Raw genomic sequence first — 19,909 nt, forward strand, 5'->3', positions numbered from 1 at the left:
ACAAAAGCAAAAGAGAAGGCGAGCATTTCCGTTATGGTGGGTTACCACATTTAAGAAGAATATCATGGAGTTGAATGAATCCTGAGAAAATATTTTATGAATGTGCCCAATATAGAGAATGGGCGAAGTGCAAATACTAAAAATGAGACAATGCATGTTGGCACCTGATTTTTAGTCGATGCATTATTAAAAGTAAAAATGCTTGAGTTTCTAATCCCGACAGAATTCATCTCTTGGCCAAAAAATATAGTTTTTCATTTCTTTCTTTTGTATTGTTGTTTTTAAATAAGGTTTAGCTCATGGAGTTGAATGAATCCTGAGAAAAGATTTTATGAATGTGCCCAATATAGAGAAAGTGCAAATACTAAAAATGAGACAATGCATGTTGGCACCGATTTTTTCGATGTATTATTAAAAGTAAAAATCCCTTGACGATAATTCATCTCTCGGCCAAAAATATAGTTTTTAATTTATTTCTTTTGTATTGTTGTTTTTAAATAAGGTTTAGCTCATTTTCGAGAAAACTCGAAAAGTTAAACGATTGACTTTTGTGTTAACTTTTTATCAACCCTTTAACCAAAAGTCAACCCCAGGTCAAAAATTGACTTTTTATCCAAAAAATTTCATTTAGTTTTAATTTCACTTTTGTCATATTAATTTCTCGAAAATCCAAAGAATTGACCAAAAAATCAATTTTTTAGGAAAAGTTAACTAAATGGTTGACTTTTGGTCAAACTTTTGACATAAAAAGGAAAATAATTTAAAAAATAAAAAATGCACAAATACATTTATTTTAATGTCAATTTGGCTTTTGTGTCAAAAATTTCACAAAATTCAACTAAGAATGCTGATTTCCGAATTTTTCAATTTTGGGTTCTACATCGACTAAAACTAAATTACTTTTATTCTAGTCATAATTAGGTGTAATTCATTCTTTGACATTTGGTCTAGAGACTATCTAAAATTTTCTTGTACATTCAATTTCGTGATTTATCGAGTCAAAATACGAATTGTCATTTGAGCCCTAATTAGGGGATGAAAATCGATCCTTCATAAGTTCCGAATAGACAATTGTTTTTCATCCATTTTCTTAAGATAAGTCCAAATTCGAAATCAATTTTGTGAAATTCACACCAGAATTTATTAATTTGAAGAATTTTATCCTCTTAGACATTAGAAAATCAAGCAATTGAGCTTCAATCGACAAAGTTCAAATTCACCCCTTCATGACTATGGTTTAATTTCATGAATCTAGGTCTAATTTTAATATTAGGTTTAGATCCTTTTTACCTAAACCCAAGCGCTTCAATTTAAGGTCAATTTGAATGCGATAAGTGATCTTACATATGGGTAGCTCATTAGATAAGGCAATTGTAACACTAATTGAGTTCAATTTTAATTAATTTGCAATTTTCCCATTGAATTGCAAATTTTACCATAGCCATTTGGGCCCAATTCAAAGCACCCATGGTTTCAACTCGTTGTTTTTCATGATAATCATTCAATTAGGTCAATAAAAGGCCCCTAGGTCATGTTCATAAGGTTTGATTAGTTTAATTATATCTTAATTGGTCAATTTCTTCTTAAAAATGATAAGGTTCATTTTCAATTTGGTCCTTAAGGGAGCAAATTACATAAATTTTAGACCTACAAGGGTCACAAGTGGACAAGATAGCTGGAAACCGAACAAAACCGAGTCAAGAACCAGTCAAAATCTAGCTGAACCGAATTGAACTAGTTTGACTGATCTGACTGGCTATCGGCAAGGCTAACCGGTTTAGCCCCTTGCTAATCGGTTCTTGACCTCCGGCAACTGGTTCCGAGATTTGCTCAATGTCAATTTCACTTCTGCACCTTCAATTTCCTAAAATTTTACAAATTGACCATCAAACTTCATCAAATTGCAAATTAACTCTTGATTGGACATTTTGACGTAATTCCCAACTTTTGCTTCATTTTTTGCAAATCAAAACCACTAGATTAATTACCCAACACCTTGAGATCATGATAGAGCATTCGAAATCAATTTTTGATTGTTGGATTGAAATTTCGTCCATCGGATGGAACCAATGACCGAAATCGCTTAATTTGGGGTGTATATAAATGAAATTTTCCTCCATTTTCTAAGAGGGCTTATTTCTACACAAAAATTTTCTCTCCCATAGTATCTCTCTCTATTTTCTCTCTCAAATCTCTTGAGAAAACCAGATCTCTCCCTCTCTCTAGTTTGATCCGATCAGATCTCTCTTCGATGAACTTTTGCCGCCGGTTTTAGCCCCCGCTGGCAATCTTCATCCCTACACCACCATCCAGCCCCTTTGTCCCTCACTACCAATGGTGGTTGAAACAAGATCAAGCTTCAGTAAGAGCCCACCATAACAAACAATGACAACAAAATAATTCTTATCACAAGTCATTTCTGCAATCAAGGAAAAAAATAATTAAGTTTTGCGACCATATCGACAAAGGATGATAGACAATTGCACATGAAGGTTCCACACTTTCGTAGACTTTATTAAAGAAAAGGAATAAATGCACAGGTTATTTAATGGAAAGAAATGACAAGATGCACCCATGACAACCACTTCAATTATATTACCTTCACTTAAAATATTGACCAATAAATAGAGGTTCCCACAGCAAGCATAGATCCCACAACACATATTTCAATACTTGAATTAAAAAAATTAAAAAAATAGCAAGATGTCCCCACAACAACCACTCTAAGCCCTAAAAATTGCCCTCACGCATCACAATATCACATCCGAGCCCTAAAAATCATCTTCGCACATCACAATACCATATACAAGCCCTAGATCACACATCACAGTAGCATAGAAGCCCTAATTTTCCTTCTGCCAAGCCCTAAATTGCCAATCTGAAACCTTCAATTGCTTAAGCACCACATTTGAGCCCTAATCGCATATCACAGTATAATCTGAGCCCTACATTTCTTGACCAACCCCCACATTTCCTAGCCAAACCCTAAATTTCCCATCAAAACCTCAATAGACGAGTCTGAGCCCTAATTTCACACCAGAAATGAGGGGGAGAAGCGGACAAAACCTGGGCGAGCAACGATGACAAGTGATGACCAACCTTAGTGAGTGTGAACAGCGATCGAGAACAGCGACAGAGAGAAGAGCGTGGGTGTGAGTGTGAGAGTCTAACCGTGAATGAAGACGGCGAGATCTAGTTTACCCTCAAAATAAACTAAACAATGTCATTTAGTACCAAGGAAAAATAACGTTGTTTGGCTTGGTGAAGCCAGCGTGGATGATACGACGTCATTTTTGTTATCCACATGTATTTTTTTTTTTAAAAATAATTGCCACCTCAGTAAAGTATGTCCTCAAAAATACCATGTATGCAACTTGGCCAATTTTCTCACCGTTAGCACTTAATTGTTCCATTTCACCTTATTTTGACACTTAAGTATATATTTCCTAACTTTTGACACTTAAGTGTCTCCGTACCAAGTTTTGGCACTCCAGGTATTCGTGTCTTTATCTTGACTTATAAACTAATGAAATTCTCTACTGTCATTTCCAGTCATCCATATTTGAGTAATTATTATATTGAATTTTCTAAGGCCATCTTAGAATATCTCATTCAATTAAATCCTTACAAATGTCAAGTTTTATTCAGATATGAATTGTTAAGTTTCCACTAACATTTTTATAATTAAAAAAAAAAAATGAAAATCGAAATTTTTAGAGTCATACCAAATGTATATATATTCTTTTTCTATTCTGAAAATATAAATTCTATGCAGTTATTAAATGTGTTGTCCTACTTATAAACTCATCTAGGGAATAGAAATAGAAAAAAATATTTTGGAGCAGAAATTATCCTTGAAAATAGAAACGTTATTAAACACACCCTAATTATTCCCTAAATTAACCCTAAGTCCGAGTTTCTTGATTCCCTAGTCAGCGCGCGTGCAAGAATAGTTTATGCTGCTCATTAAAATAAAGATTAGTTTGTCTGGTCCACCTCACCCATACAAATGTTCTCGCAACAGAGAAGATGTTGCGAGAACATGGAAAACGTTTATTGATGCAACATACATTTGTTTTTCGTATCAGTTGATATGGAATAAAACAAGTTATAAGGTATAGTTCCCAAGGAACTCTCTCTCTCTCTCTCTCTATAAAGCGCGATTCTCGTGGAATTGAGCAAATGGTATGGGGCACGGCCGTGTGGGAAATGAATTACTCAAATTGACGTCAATGCATCGATCAGAAGCAGCAAAGGCAGAAGATGAATCCCCAGAATCGGTGAGCCCCATGATTTTTATGGGATTAGGCATCATGAGCTGGAACAGAGGGATAAAGTTCTCTTTATTGATTAGGTAGGGATCGACTTTGAATTCAAAGATATAGGCAGCTGGTTGGGGTGCACTCCATAAGTGGTCCATTAGCATCCTGGAATACTGATAAAAGTCAGGTAGTTAAGGAGAAAAAGTAGAAATGAGCGATCATAGCAGTCTCGTTCACCGTTGTTACAAGAGTTTCGCATCCGGCATGGGATGTTTAGCTTTAGACAAAGCGTCATGCATAGAATCAAGTAGATCATTATAGGAGAAAGTATCAAAAAAGTCTTACACATAATCTATTAGTACCATTTCAGTTCTAAGTATTTCACTCGAATCAATTTAATCTTAAACATTTTGTATTTGTATCAATTATATTTATCTGGCCAAATTTGCCAAAAATTACTTATGAGCGTGGCTATCTTGCTTGACTCAGCCGGCGCTAATTTTAATATTTTTCAGAATTTTTTATTATCCTTTCTTTTCTTCTTTTATTTTTTTTTTTTTTTTAATTGTAGCCGGCAAGGGTCACAAGCCGTTGTTAGCCATAGGCGAGGACCACCAAGTCCTTGCAAGAGGCTGCAAGGGCCACCTTTGCCCAAGCCATGATGACTCTTATAGATCACTAGGAGAGGGCATATGAGCCTCGCCAGCTGCTAGCAAGGGTCGTGGCTCTCATCCAAGCCATCACTTGGTGCCGGCGAGGGCTGCCAAGCCCTCACCCAACCACAAAGGCGAGGGTGGCCTTTGACCTCATAGCATCTAACAAGGGCTTCGCAGCCTTCTTTCTCTGCCGGTGAGGGCCTACTAGCAGCCCTTGCCAGGCCCTCGCCGGCCCCAACGACAAAAAGGAATATGGCGATGTGCGGCGTCCAGCAGAAAGAAGCATCAAGTCTATGTCCGTAAGCAGAGAGTCAATGGGCGTTCTAATCCATGACAAACCACAGGTTCACACACCCACCATATAATTAATTAATAAAAAAAGCAAAGTATAAAAATAATAATTATAAAAAGATTCTGCTTCCATTTTGACTTCTCATGCCAAACCCTCTCTTTTTAAGTCCATAGGATGAGTCATTCCTTCCCTCATGCCCTAAAACAACACTCCTCACCCAGGGGAGAGAGAACGTGCATTGATCTCTTGTTAATTTCTTCTTCGCTAGATAAATGGAACTAGGGCAGCCCAGGCAACCCCATCTCAACATCATTAACAAGTACATCAACCCAAGAAATGGCAAGGGTGATCCGTCATCATCGCCATTGCCATCAAGGAATGATTTGTGCAAGCACTCCGGATCCTTTCAAAATCTCGGAGTGGGAGTCCTGGCGGCGGCGGGCAGCATCTCCGACGTGGAGAAGAAGCTCTTATGGCTCCGCTCTCAAATCATTGGTGGCGATGCTGAGTTCGACTCACCATTCGGCAGGCGACGGCTCACGTACGCCGATAGCACTGCCTCCGGCCGCTGCATCCACTACATCGAGGATTTCATCATCGACAACATCCTTCCGTTTTATGGTACATGTGTCATGTGTCTAAGAAGTTTTTCTTCTAATTTCGCACACGGTGGCCATAGACACAATTCATCTACAGTTGCATTTCTTAAGGTAATGAGAAAATATTTGATCCGTAATATATGCCAGCGCAATGAATAAGATGACTATGAGATTGCGACACATATCCAATATAGGGCCAATGTCAGACATTTTTTGAAAACTCCTCTCCTATACACTCACGCTCCGCCGTGCGCGCACCCAATATTTTCTCCACCTCTTCTGCATCCCCTGCATGCGCTCGCTCTCTCTCCTCTCTCCTCTGCCTTCCGCGCCTTCATCAACCACCTCTGCAACTCCCTCAACCATGGCCTCTCCTAGCACCGCCCCTGAGCTTCCTCGTCACCAACCCCTGTCTCCCTAGTCTTCCTGGCCTCGCGTCCTCTTGGCGGCCCTCCTCGTCACCTAGATCTTGCTCTGCCTCTTCCGCCCTGCCGACCCCCCTGGGTCATCTTCAGCCGCACCTACTCGGACTGCGAGACCCTCGGCATCCTCATCGTCCTCAGCATCCGATTGATGAGCCACCACATCTCTGGCTCCACCATAGCCAAATCGCTGCCCACTTTGGGCTCCGCCCTCTCTCTCCCTCCGAGTCCCAACTGAGCCCTCATCCGACGAACCACTACGCAGCCTCCACCTCCACCAAGGGCTCAATGAGAGAGGGGGTGGCAAAGAGAGAGAGAGAGAGTCAAGCGAGAGGGCGCGTGCAGGGAAGAGTAGAGGTAAGCATGGTTCTAGGGTAGAATTTGGAACTTGAGGACTGGACCGATAGAAACTTGTAAGTTCCAAGTTCCGAGGTATGTAGGGTAAATTTCAAGTTCCAAAAAATGATAAACCTATTTCAAGAGGTAGGTTCCAAGTTCTTAGTTAGATAAACCTAGAACTTGGAACCTGTAACCTAGAATTTGAAATAAATTTTAATATTTTTCTTGATCTATGTCTCCGTGTGATCTTCCGATATTCCATGATGTTTAATGATGAATGTATAATCTAGAATCACTAATCTGAGTTTCCATTTTATGGCAAAGATTTTTACTTTATTAATGTTCATTTTTTCATGTATTTAAATATAAGTTATGATTAATGAATTGTAATCGTTCAAATAATAATATAAGTGGGACCTAGGTAGACTTTGGAACCTATAACAAGATAGATTCCAAGTTTTAGGGTATGTAAGGAGGGTTTCAAGTTCCAAAAAAATGAGGAAATTGTTTCAACGGGTAGGTTCCAAGTTTTAGTTGGAACTTGTATGGAATTTGGAGCCGTTCACCCCTACTTTTATTTAGTTGAATTCCTTGCCAATAATTCATTTTCTTTTGTTGATAGTTTTGTTCATTTTGTATTTTCTTTGATGAATGACAAGCTTGTTTATTATTATTGCATTCATTTTCGTTTTGTTTAACTAAAAATGAAACAAAAGGAGAAAAAGTAAAAAGAACCTGTTGGACCCTAGAACCTATGACAGGGTAGATTCTAGGTTCCAGGTTCCAATGGGTAGGTTCCAAATTCTAAACAATGAGGAACTTGTACCCAATGATAGGTTTTAGGTTATAGGCGGAATCTATAAAGAACCTAGAACCGCTCACCCCTAGGGAAAAGAGCGTGCAGTGAGGAGAGAGAGCCTTAAAAATTTAGGCCCCACACACGACACTTGTCACGCATTGCGTTTTTAAAGGCCTTCTTATTTGCCATGCAAATTAGAGGCACCCAATATTTTTTCGCATTAGGTCATTTTTCTAAAAAATAAATATTCCTTCTTTAGTTAATTCTTTGCAAGTCAAATGCATTATTGGAGCGGGTACGTTTTGGTTGACATCTGCGAACTTATTAAATCATTTTATGATTTGTAATTACATTTCAATCATACATGTTTCGAAACTTGTGCGCTTATGTGTATAGGTAATGTCACTCTCGACGATGTATATATCACATGAGAGTCTATGTGGATGACTTGGACCCTCTACTTTGATTTCTATTATTTATTTCACACATTGTCTCTTAACAAATGGTACTAAGTTAACAAGTCGGTTAAGAAATATTGAAGTCAACCTAGCAAAAGGATTTTCACCTGCCATCTCTTACCTTCACCAGCGCAGGCAGTTGTTCTTTAGACAACTTCCAAAGAAGTTGCAGTGGAGTCTACCCTCCCCACCTAAAAGAGCTCCTTAGCTTCAGAGCAATTTTATTTTTTCCTTTTCTACTCAGGTGGAAATATTACTGAATTTCACATACCAAAATTCAGATGAAATAATTTAAAGAATTACTCAAGTACAATATGAGGGTCTATGTCAGGTGACTTTTTTCTTTTACTTTTGATTTATATTATTTAACTTTATCATCCGATGTTTGAGTTATATTTAGTATCAAATGCCTCAAATATTTGACATATAATAGATACAAATATTTAAAGTCATTTCAGTTCGTGAATTTTTTTCCATAATGATTAGTTTAGCCTTTTTTTTTCCTCATTCCTGCCGAAGCACACCCCTGGACAATAAATTAATTTTCGGTGGGCAGACCAAATCACGGAGCAATCCTCTCAGACTTTCACCTACTCCATTCCAATGGACTTTGTCTAATACACAGTAAGTCAATGTATGACAAGACGAGGCAAAAAGTCGATGTTTATAAGACAAGAAGTTGCAATTCTCGACAGAACCCTCTTTTCTTTATTCTGTGGCCTGTCAAATAATTTCCAATGCTTTGTCCGAATACATAAACCTGATAACTCTAGGTGTGTAAAAGAGGGCGTCCTACTCAAATTTATCGTCATTTCACGTTTTTCCCAAACATTTTCATCCTATGAAAGTCAAGATCCTACAGTACACATTCTACAAGATTAGTTGTGCGCTGACCATCTTCAATGTCAATCCTATATAGGAAGAATCGCTGAACTGGAGGTTACTCTTCATATATGTGCATATAGGTAACTCACACACGTCGAACAGCCACGTAGGTCACCGGAGCACCAAGACCGTGCACGAGGCCTCGAGCTACATCAAACGATGCCTAGGAGGGGGACCTGAGGACGTGATTTTGTTCTGTGGATCAGGATCCACTAGGTCGATCAAGCGGCTCCAAGAAGTCATGGGCATTGCAGTGCCATCGCTCCTAAGAGAGAGGATGATTAAGTGCATGCCAAGCGAAGAGAGATGGGTGGTCCTAGTGGGGCCTTATGAGCACCACTCAAACCTTCTCTCATGGAGGCAAAGTCTAGCGGAGGTCGTAGAGATCGGACTAGATGAAGATGGGTCGATAGACATGGAAGATTTAAGGCAAAAACTTGAGTCTTATCGAGATGCTAACAGGCCAATTCTGGGTTCTTTCTCAGCCTGCAGTAATGTAACCGGGATTTGTACCAACACAAGAGCTGTCGCGAAGCTGCTTCACCAATTCGGTGCCTTTGCTTGCTTTGATTTTGCAGCTAGGTGAGCCTTCAGTTTCATGGAATTTCTAACTCAATCGGAGAACTCTTTATTCAAATAGATAATCCAATAATAACAAACCGTTTGCACTTAACTGAGGAAATGTTACAAGACTATACAATTTTTGAACAGTGCACCTTATGTGGAAATCGACATGAGATTGGGGGAAGTCGATGGTTATGATGCTATCTTCCTGAGTGTGCACAAGTTCCTTGGTGGACCTGGGTCTCCAGGAATCCTGCTCATGAGCAACGCTCTCTATCGACTTGGATCATTTCCCCCATCAACCTGTGGAGGAGGAACCGTTGATTATGTAAATGGCTTCAATGAAAAGGTAAAGCATTGATCTGTTACAAAAGATAAGAGCAAATTCAAAAGATAAAGCAATTGCCAAAAAACCATTCTAATTTTCATCAGTCAAGTAACTTGTTAAATTACTTGCCTAGCAGGATACATTATACGTAGAAGACATTGAAGAAAGAGAGAATGCTGGGACTCCACAGATTATTCAGATCACAAGAGCAGCTTTGGCATTTTGGTTGAAAGATTATGTGGGATATGAAGTAATTGAGAAACTGGAGCACAAGTACATTAAAGAAGCAATCGAAAGGCTCTCCAAAAACCAGAACATAGAGATTCTCGGGAACACAGCAGCTAAGAGACAGGCTATAGTGTCTTTCCTGATATACTCAACAACTAATTCACCACCAGATTGTGACAAGAAGGGAAGAGAGAGAGGGCTTTACCTGTGGGGAGAAACGGGGGACGAAAGAGCCAAGCCTCTCCACGGACCTTTTGTTGCCACTCTCCTCAATGACCTCTTTGGCATTCAAGCGAGAGGCGGGTGTGCTTGTGCCAGTCCATACGGTCATGCCCTACTTGGCATTAGTGAAGCTCAATCCCGTGCATTTAGATGTGCCATTCAGGAGGTAAGATGCTTGTTTTCTTTCCTGTAAGACATAACATGTAAAACCTAAAGGTTTTCAAACCGTAATTGCCATACAGGCGAAGGGTCTATTAGGCACTACCCCTCAACCAACGCGATCATTTCTTAGAGACATATAAGAGCAAGCATTATACTGATCTTCTGTGAATTTACCTTTATAACAGGGATTTGCTGGAGTGAAGCCTGGATGGACCAGGGTCAGCTTTCCCTACTACCTTTCAGAGGAGGAATTCGAGTACATTATTGCTGCACTGGAGTTTCTAGCCTCTTATGGCCAGAGGTTCCTGCCGCTCTATCATTTCAACCTGAAAACTGGAAACTGGACATTCCAAAAGAAGGCATTCATGGAGATTGTAGAGAAAGAAAGAAATGGCAAAATTTCTATCTTAAATGACAACCGAGCTGGTAAAGATCTCAATGGAGTAGCTAAACATGAGAGCCTCATTGCCAGGTATACGTCATATTGGGAGAGTGCAAAACATATTGCAGGTCTCCTCCCCAAATTTCCCTCCCCGCGCAGGCTCCATGTAGAAATTGATCCAGAGCTACTGTACTTCCGCATCTAGTAGAAGATTTGAAAAACAAAATTAAATTGAATACAAGTTATGTCCAAAGTCCATACAAATAGACAATGCAACTTCAATTACTATGTCACCGAGAGCCATCTGAAGATAATAGCCAAGCTGACTGTCACAGGCACCTATAGATACGTGTACCAACTCAAAATGAGTTACTCATGAATTGTGAGAACACTCTCTTGTTGGCTGGGCCCACCTCTTGTGGGGCCAAGCTAACATTAAAACAAAAGAAACAAAAAGAAGAGAAGAAAAGTCAAAAATCAAGTGAAAAAAAGAGGAGTTCGTGCAAGGTGTGAGCCCAAGAAGAGAGAAAAATAGAGAGAAGGCGCGGGACGAGCAAGCGGACAAGAAAAAGGAAAGAGGGCTGAATCTTTGCGGTGGCCAATGATAACGGCATTAGCTCAAATTTGAATATATTATTCGTGAGGTTGAGGGCTACGAATTGATTGGTTTCATTCATTGAAAATTTCTTCCAAATTCTCTAATCGTGATTAGGATTTTCTTACTCTGAATTTGTTAATTCCCCTTTGTTGTGAGCAAATATGATTATAATACTTATGTTGAGCCTTTGATGTGTAACTAGATAAGACTACTTTATGTATCCTAAGTAATGGAAGTTTTGGGCTGTCCATGATTTTTCCTGTATTGGTTTTTCACGTTAAATCCTTGATGTTACTGTTGGCTTTATTTCCTCATCAATTTGGCATTATATTTGCTTATTCCGAGGTTATATTGGCTGGCTATTGTTCGCGCTAAGTTGATTTTGGTCTATGTAGTTTTGGGGGAGAAATTGATCATGAATTGAGTTTAGTTCATGGCGAATTGTTACCCAAATTCTCCCCAACACCTCTCCAATCCACCATCCTCAATTATTTCCCTCCTCAATCCTAGCGCTTATATGCTGAGTGCTTTAGCGTGGTTAACAAAAGCGCTCGCCGAGATCAACTTCCATGTACAAGCTGATGACAATAACTTGAGAGCACGTATAAAAGATTGATCGGACCTTAGGAGTACTCTCACCATGTGAATAATAGTGATGGATTGACAGTGAAAGAGGAACCCTGCAATTAGTAATGCCGCCTCTTCTATTGATTTTATCCAAGCAGTGATCAGAAATCGCCTCTGAAACAAGGCTTAAACTACACAAGCTTTTAACACTGTAAAATAATCCACTCAAACTATCCCTTGAACGCCAACAGGCATGTAGCCCTGCTGGTAAAGGAATTGGGAGGTGGGGCCGGAGAGTACCAGGTCCAAGATTCAACCCCAGTGAGCATCGCACACATATGTACATAGAAGAGAGAAGTGAGACCAAAAGAAAAAACAATCTCTGGAACTATAAGGTAGTCTTGAGTTCCAATGTCTATGCACTAAACTATTGCATTTGACGTATAAAAGAATACGTTGTTCTGTAGTCAGATTTTATTCAAAATAGGAAAATGCATAGACCGGAAACAACTTTGCTTCTTCTGGAAGTGAAAGCTACAAATTACATCCAACAAACAGTCAAAATATATAATAAAGATTTCAATAAAAGTATTCTCATGCATTATAAGATGGTTAATCTATTATTCCGTGCCAAGAAGTACGGACCTTTATCCATACCAATAGATTTCAATAAGTGTTGATAAGAGTCAAACAATTATTAGGTAAGAAAAAATGGTCATTTTTTTTTTCATACAACTTTTTGGTAACTTACCAACACTTTTAGAAAATTTCTATATTTTTTACAATTTGCAAATTATAATTTTTTGAATTAACTTACTAATATCATTTGCATAATTGCAATTGCTCCAAATTTCTCAATTTGAATGTGAAATCACCAATCTAAATTAGACCGAACAACTTTTGTTGGACTAAATTGTCAACTAGTTTCAATTTACCATCTCTCATTTGAATTACTTACTTATATTTAATTCTTTTCTTAGAGATAAAGAGAAATTGGTAATTAAAATAAACAATTAACATTGATAACCAACTCAAATAAGAGGCGGCAACACATAACTAGTCGATAATCCAGTTGAAGAAAGGTTGATAATTGCTCCTATTAATATTGGTAGCTTCTAAAAAGGGTTGGTAAATTCAATGCATTGGTAGGCAAGACAAATACAGAGGTAACTTAATAGAAAAGTTGGTAAGTTAAAAATAAATAAATAAGCATCCGTAAGCAACTCAAATGAGAGTTGTTAAACCTAAACTAGCTAGCAACATAATGGGAGAATTACTTTCTATAATTAAAAGAAAAAGAATGAGAATATAAATTTTTAGAGTCATATCAAACGCATTTCTATTCATTTTATATTCTAAAAATATAAATTTTATATGGTTACTAAATGTGTTGTTCTACTTAGAAACTCATCCAGGAAATAGAAATAGCAAAAAAAAAAACAAAAAAATTTGAGCAAAAATTATCTTCGAAAATAGAAACGTTATTAAACACACCCTAATTATTCTCTAAAATAACCCTAACTCCCAGTTTCTTGATTCCCTAGTCGGCACGCATGCAAGAATAGTTTATGTTGCTCATTAAAATAAATTGATATGTTTTTTCATATGAATCTCTTGTCTCCAATCATTGATACAAACGTGGCTGTCCTACTTGGCACAACCGGCGTTAATGTAAATAAATTAATAACTTTTCAATATTTTTCTGAATTTTGTATTATCTTTTTTTTCCTTCTTTCTTTTCATTCTCTTTTTTCTTTTAATTGTAGATGGCAAGGGTCACAACCCTTGCACAAGTGATCGCCAGTCGCAGGCAAGGGCTGCCAAGCCCTTGCAAGAGGCCACAAGAGCAGCCTTCACCTAGGTCATGGTGACTCTTGTTGGCCACTAGGTGAGGGCATCCGAGTCCTGCCGACCGCTAACGAGGGTCGCAATCCTCATGCAGGCCATCGCCAAGTGCGGGCAGGGACCACCAAGCCTCACATGACCACAAGGGTGAGGTGGCCTTTGACCTCATGGCCTCTAACAACTTCATTCGTAGCCGGCAAGGGGCCCTCGCCAGCCACAATTTAAAAAATGAATATAGCGATACGCAGCATCCAGTGAAAAGACATATCAAGTCTGTCATGACTGCTAGGTGAGGGCATTCGAGCCCCGCCGGCCGCTAGCGAGGGTCGCAATCCTCATACAGGCCATCGCCAAGTGCGGGTGGGGACCACCAAGCCTCACATGACCACAAGGGTGATGTGGCCTTTGACCTCGTAGCATCTAACAAGGACTTGGCAGCCTTCATTCGTGGCCGGCGAGGGCCGGCGAGGGGCCCTCGCCAGCCACAATTTAAAAAATGAATATGGCGATGTGCGGCGTCCAGCGGAAAGAAGTATCAAGTCTGTCAGGACCGACAGCACTAGATCTTAGCCCAAAACAAGATGAAAATCAAGATAAAGCAAGCCGGTCATGGTCAACAACTGCTTAATTAATTCTGTACCCGACGATTGATGGTGTGAGCAGAGAGCCAATGGGCGTTCTAAATCCAAGACGCCAACCCAGAGTCACGTGCGCTCCAGACTCTATATACTTTTTTTTTTTTTTTTTTTTTTTGTCAAAGACTCTATATACTTGACGCCCACCAGAATCTACATATAATTACTTAGTTAATTAAAAGAAAAAGTAATTTCAGAAATATTCTGCTTCCATTTTGACTTCTCACGCCAAACCCTCTCTATTTAAGTCCATGGGATGAGTCATTCCTTCCCTTATACCCTCACGCCAATCCCTCTCTCTATTCAAGTCCAGGGGATGAGTCATTCCTTCCCCCGTACCCTCAAAAATAATTTCGGAAATATTCTGCTTCCATTTTGATCTCTTGTTAATTTCTTCTTCGCTTGGCAGATGGAACTAGAGCAACCCAGGCAACCCCATCTCAACAACATTAACAAGTACATCAACCCAAGAACAGGCAAGGGTAGTCCGTCACCATCGCCATTACCATCGAGGAGTGATCTGTGCAAGCACTCCGCATCCTTTCGGAAGCTTGGAGTGGGAGTCCCAGCAGCGGCGGGCGGCATCTCCAACGTGGAGAAGAAGGTCTCGTGGCTCCGCTCTCAGATCATCGGCGGCGACGCCGAGTTTGACTCACCGTTTGGCAGGCGACGGCTCACATACGCTGATAGCACCGCCTCTGGCCGCTGCATCCGCTACGTTGAGGACTTCATCGTCGACAACATCCTTCCGTTTTACGGTACGTGTGTCAAGTGTCTAAGAGATTTTTATTCTAATTTCGTACACGGACGGCCATAGACACAATTCATCTACAATTGCATTTCCTAAGCTAATAAGTCATTTTCCTAAAAAAGGAAACTCCTCCTTTAGTTAATTCTTTGCAAGTCAAATGCATTATTGGAGTGCATACGGGGTAAGTACAGCGCAAGTGCCAAAACTTGGTACGGAGGGACACTTAAGTGCCACTTTTTAAATAAAGTAGAGCACTTAAGTAATATCTCCGGCGAACCCCACCGGAAATCTTACATGGCAATTTTTTTTTTTATTTTTTCGTCTATGTGGCTTGCCGAAATGTTGACTCAACGAACAAAGCCAAAAATGACGTCGTTTTTAAGCGGATTCAAATGTTAATATAAATATTAATTTAATTGAATTATAAAAGTAAATTATTTTTATTATTTTAATAAAATAATACAAAAAAAAAAAAAAAGTGGGGAGAGGAGGCAATGGCTGAGGGTTGAGCCCTCGCCACCGCCGCCTCCTCGCCGTCATTGAGAAGGGCTGGCAACAGGGGGAGGGTCGGCCGGGGTCACTAGCCCCGGTGGTGAGGGCTACGAGCCTCGCCGAGATCTAGGGCGACGTTGCGGCTCTCACCCGGTTCCGGCGAGGGCTCGCGAGCCCTTGCCGCCTCGTCGCCACCACCGGGAAGGGCCGGTGACGGAGGGGGAGGGTCGGCCGGGGCATCCGACGAGGGCTCGCGGGCCCTCGCCACCGATCGGCCGAGGGCGGCAACCCCGGCCGACCCTCCCCCTTCGTTGCGGGCCCTTCGGCAACGGCAAGGGCTTAGCCGTCTCCCTCCTCTCCCTTTATTATTATTATTATTATTATTATTATTATTATTATTATTATTATTATTATTATTATTATTATTATTATTATTATTATTATTATTATTATTATTATTATTATTATTATTATTATTATTATTATTATTATTATTATTATTATTATTATTATTATTATTATTATTATTATTATTATTATTATTATTATTATTATTATATTTGAATTTGTATTTTTAAATTTTTAAAATGAATTTAGTTTTAAATTTAATTTAATTAATTTTTATATTAAATTTTTACCACACCGGAGATAAAACGACGTCGTTTTTGTGTTTTTTAGCCACATCAGCATGCAAAACGACGTCGTTTTGTACTTATCTCAACGGAAAATTGTCACTCAACATTTTGGCCGGATTGACACTTAAGTGATCCATTTTGCTTCGATTTTGGCACTTAAGTGTCACTTTTCTAACTTTTTGCAATTAATTATCCCTCAGTGCCAAGTTTTGGCACTCCAGGTGTCCGTACCTCGAGTGCATACGCTTTGTCGAAGGGTTGACTTTCTACGAACATATGAAATCATTTTATGATCTGTTTAATAACATTTCAATGACTCGTATACCGAAACTTGTGCACTTATATGTGTATAGGAAATGTCACTCTTGTCGGTATATATCATGCAAGGGCCTATGTCGGTGACTTTTACTTTTTACTTTTGATTTTTATTATTTGACTTTATCATCCAACATTTGAATTATATTTTAGTATCAAATGCCTTGCATAATATCTTGTAAACCAAGGGTACTAAGTCAACAACTTGGTTACAAGACACTATGCGAAGCACAAGTCAATTTAGCAAGAACATTGGAGTGTTCTGTCACCTTACCCCAAACGTTAGAGGTCACTATACATGCCTATCCGATGATAGCCACTTCCGAAAAAGTAACGGGGAATCTACCTCCCCCGGCCTTCCAAGTTCCTAGGCAAATATTTTTTTTCTCCATTCGAGTGGGAAAACCTTCAAAGTTTCACATTCTAGAATTTAGATGAAACTTTTTAAAGACATGCTCAGATTCGTACAATATTTGAAATATAATAGATACAAATATTGGGAGAATTACCAAAAAAAGTCATAAACCTATTGCAATTGTGCAAATTCAGTCCTAAACTTTTTTTTTTTGCCAATTTAGTCCTAAACCTTTTATAATTGTGTCAATTCAATCCATCTAGCCAAAATTGGGCGGTCGGCGTTGACGTGGATGCCGGCCGTCCAGCAAACGCTGACAAGGCAATTTTAAAATTTTTAAAATTTTTTTTTCGAATTTTTAAATTTTTTTTTACTTTTTTTTTTTTGGCCCCACCTTCTCCTTCCTTTGGCCGGCTGGCGGCAAGGTCAGCCTCACTTTCCACTATTGAGGCTCACTCCCGCAGGCCACTGGCAAAGGCGAGCCTCGCCCAGCGACGACAAGGCCGCCGTCACCACATCTAGCGAGGCTCGGCCTCACCTAGCCATGGCAAGGTCGAGTCTCACTGACCACCAATGAGGTCGACCCTTGCCAGTGGCCGGCGAGGCTGCCGTCACTAGATTTGGCAAGGCTCGGCCTTGCCCATCCATGGTGAGGTCGAGCCTCACCGTCTCTAGGTAAGGAGCCTCGTTGGCCACTGGCGAGGTCAACCCTTGCCTTGGCTGGGCAAGGTCTCGCCGAATCTAGCGAGGGTCAATCTTCCCAGTGGCCGGCGAGGCTACCGTTGCCAGATCTAATGAGGCTCGGCCTTGCCCATCCATGGTGAGGGTCAACCTCGCCAGTGGCTGACAAGGGTCCTCACCCAGGGACAGCAAGGCTCGACCTCACCGTGGATGGGCGGGCCAAGCCTCGCCAAATCTAGCGACGGTAGCCTTGTCGACCACTAGCAAGGGTTGACCTCGCCGATGGTCAGCGAGGCTTGACCTCACCAAATGTGGCGACAGTGGCCTCGTTGTCGTTGGGTGAGGCTTGCCTTCACCAATGGCTAATGGGGGCGAGCCTCGCCAGTGGCCGATGAGGCTGACCTCGCCAGCTAGAGGATAGAGAAGGTGGGGCAAAAAAGAAAAGAATTAAAAAATTCAAAATATATATATTTAAAATTTTGAAAAAAAAAAATAAAAATTGCCACGTCGGCGTTCACCGGACGGTCGGTGTCCACATTAGCGCCGGCTGGCCAATTTTTGCCAGATGGACTGAATTGGAATAATAATAAAAGGTTTAGGACTAAACTGGCCAAAAAAAAAATTATGACTGAATTGGCACAATTACAATAGATTTAGGACTTTTTTAGTAATTCTCCCTACAAATATTTAAAGTCATCTCAGCGTCGTGTATTATTCCATAATTTCTTAGTTTAGCCTTTTTTTTCTTTTTCTCATTCCTGCCTTTGGACTATAAAGTAATTTTCAGTGGGCAGACCAAAACTGGGAACAATCCTCTCCGACTTTCGCCTATTTCTTTCCAATGGACATTGTCTAATAAACAGTAGGTCAATGCATGACAAGACAAGGCAAAAAGTCGATGCTTATAAGACGAGAAGTTCCAATTCTCCACAGAACCCTCTTTTCTATATCTTGTGCTTTGTCTAATATTTCCAATGTTTTGTCCGAATGCATAAAGCTGATGACTCTAGATGTGTAAAAGAGGGTGTCCGACCGAAATTTATCGTCATTTCACGTTTGTCCCAAACATTTTCATCCTAAGATAATCAAAATCCTACGGTACACATTCTACAAGATTAGTTGTGCGCTGACCATCTTCAATGTCAATCCTATATACGAAGAACCACTGAACTGGAGGTTACTCTTCATGTATGTGCATATAGGTAACTCACACACGTCGAACAGCCACGTAGGTCACCGGACCACCAAGACAGTGCACGAGGCCTCGAGCTACATCAAACGGTGCCTAGGAGGGGACCTGAGGACGTGATTTTGTTCTGCGGATCAGGATCCACTGGGTCGATCAAGCGGCTCCAAGAAGTCATGGGCATTGCAGTGCCATCGCTCCTAAGAGAGGATGATTAAGTGCATGCCAAGCGAAGAGAGATGGGTGGTCCTAGTGGGGCCTTATGAGCACCACTCAAACCTTCTCTCATGGAGGCAAAGTCTAGCGGAGGTCGTAGAGATCGGACTAGATGAAGATGGGTCGATAGACATGGAAGATTTAAGGCAAAATCTCGAGTCTTATCGAGATGCTAACAGGCCAATTCTGGGTTCTTTCTCAGCCTGCAGTAATGTAACCGGGATTTGTACCGACACAAGAGCTGTCACGAAGCTGCTTCACCAATTCGGTGCCTTTGCTTGCTTTGATTTTGCAGCTAGGTGAGCCTTCAGTTTCATGGAATTTCTAACTCAATCGGAGAACTCTTTATTCAAATAGATAATCCAATAATAACAAACCGTTTGCACTTAACTGAGGAAATGTTACAAGACTACAATTTTGAACAGTGCACCTTATGTGGAAATCGACATGAGATCGGGGGAAGTCGACGGTTATGATGCTATCTTCCTGAGTGGGCACAAGTTCCTCGGTGGACCTGGGTCTCCAGGAATCCTGCTCATGAGCAAGGCTCTCTATCGGCTTGGATCATTTCCCCCATCAACCTGTGGAGGAGGAACTGTTGATTATGTGAATGGCTTCAATGAAAAGGTAAAGCATTGATCTGTTACAAAAGATAAGAGCAAATTCAAAAGATAAAGCAATTGCCAAAAAACCATTCTAATTTTCATCAGTCAAGTAACTTGTTAAATTACTTGCCTAGCAGGATACGTTATACGTGGAAGACATTGAAGAAAGAGAGAATGCTGGGACTCCACAAATTATTCAGATCACAAGAGCAGCATTGGCATTTTGGTTGAAAGATTACGTGGGAAATGAAGTGATCGAGAAACTGGAGCACAAGTACATTAAAGAAGCAATCGAAAGGCTCTCCAAAAACCAGAACATAGAGATTCTCGGGAACAGAACAGCTAAGAGACAAGCTATATTGTCTTTCCTGATATACTCAACAACTAATTCCCCACCAGATTGTAGTAAGAAGGGAAGAGAGAGAGGGCT

General features: G+C 40.2%; 2 protein-coding genes across 2 annotated transcripts in view; both read left to right on the forward strand.

Moving 5' to 3' along the window:
* Positions 1-5,482: 5,482 nt before the first annotated feature.
* Positions 5,483-10,803, forward strand: LOC104417860 (cysteine desulfurase SufS). Its single transcript, XM_039300304.1, has 5 exons — positions 5,483-5,831; positions 8,793-9,294; positions 9,424-9,625; positions 9,741-10,220; positions 10,402-10,803. The coding sequence occupies exons 1-5, from the start codon at positions 5,483-5,485 to the stop codon at positions 10,801-10,803; spliced, it is 1,935 nt and encodes a 644-aa protein (XP_039156238.1).
* A 3,849-nt stretch (positions 10,804-14,652) lies between these two features.
* Positions 14,653-19,909, forward strand: part of LOC120287490 (cysteine desulfurase SufS-like) — a 7,619-nt gene continuing 2,362 nt past the window's right edge. The window contains 6 exon segments of the mRNA XM_039300305.1: positions 14,653-15,001; positions 18,675-18,761; positions 18,764-18,863; positions 18,865-19,173; positions 19,300-19,501; positions 19,617-19,884. Coding sequence (XP_039156239.1) covers positions 14,653-15,001; positions 18,675-18,761; positions 18,764-18,863; positions 18,865-19,173; positions 19,300-19,501; positions 19,617-19,884 — 1,315 coding nt within the window.

The sequence above is a fragment of the Eucalyptus grandis genome, chromosome 8 (genome assembly GCF_016545825.1).
Source record: "Eucalyptus grandis isolate ANBG69807.140 chromosome 8, ASM1654582v1, whole genome shotgun sequence".
In the NCBI taxonomy this organism is placed as follows: domain Eukaryota; kingdom Viridiplantae; phylum Streptophyta; class Magnoliopsida; order Myrtales; family Myrtaceae; genus Eucalyptus; species Eucalyptus grandis.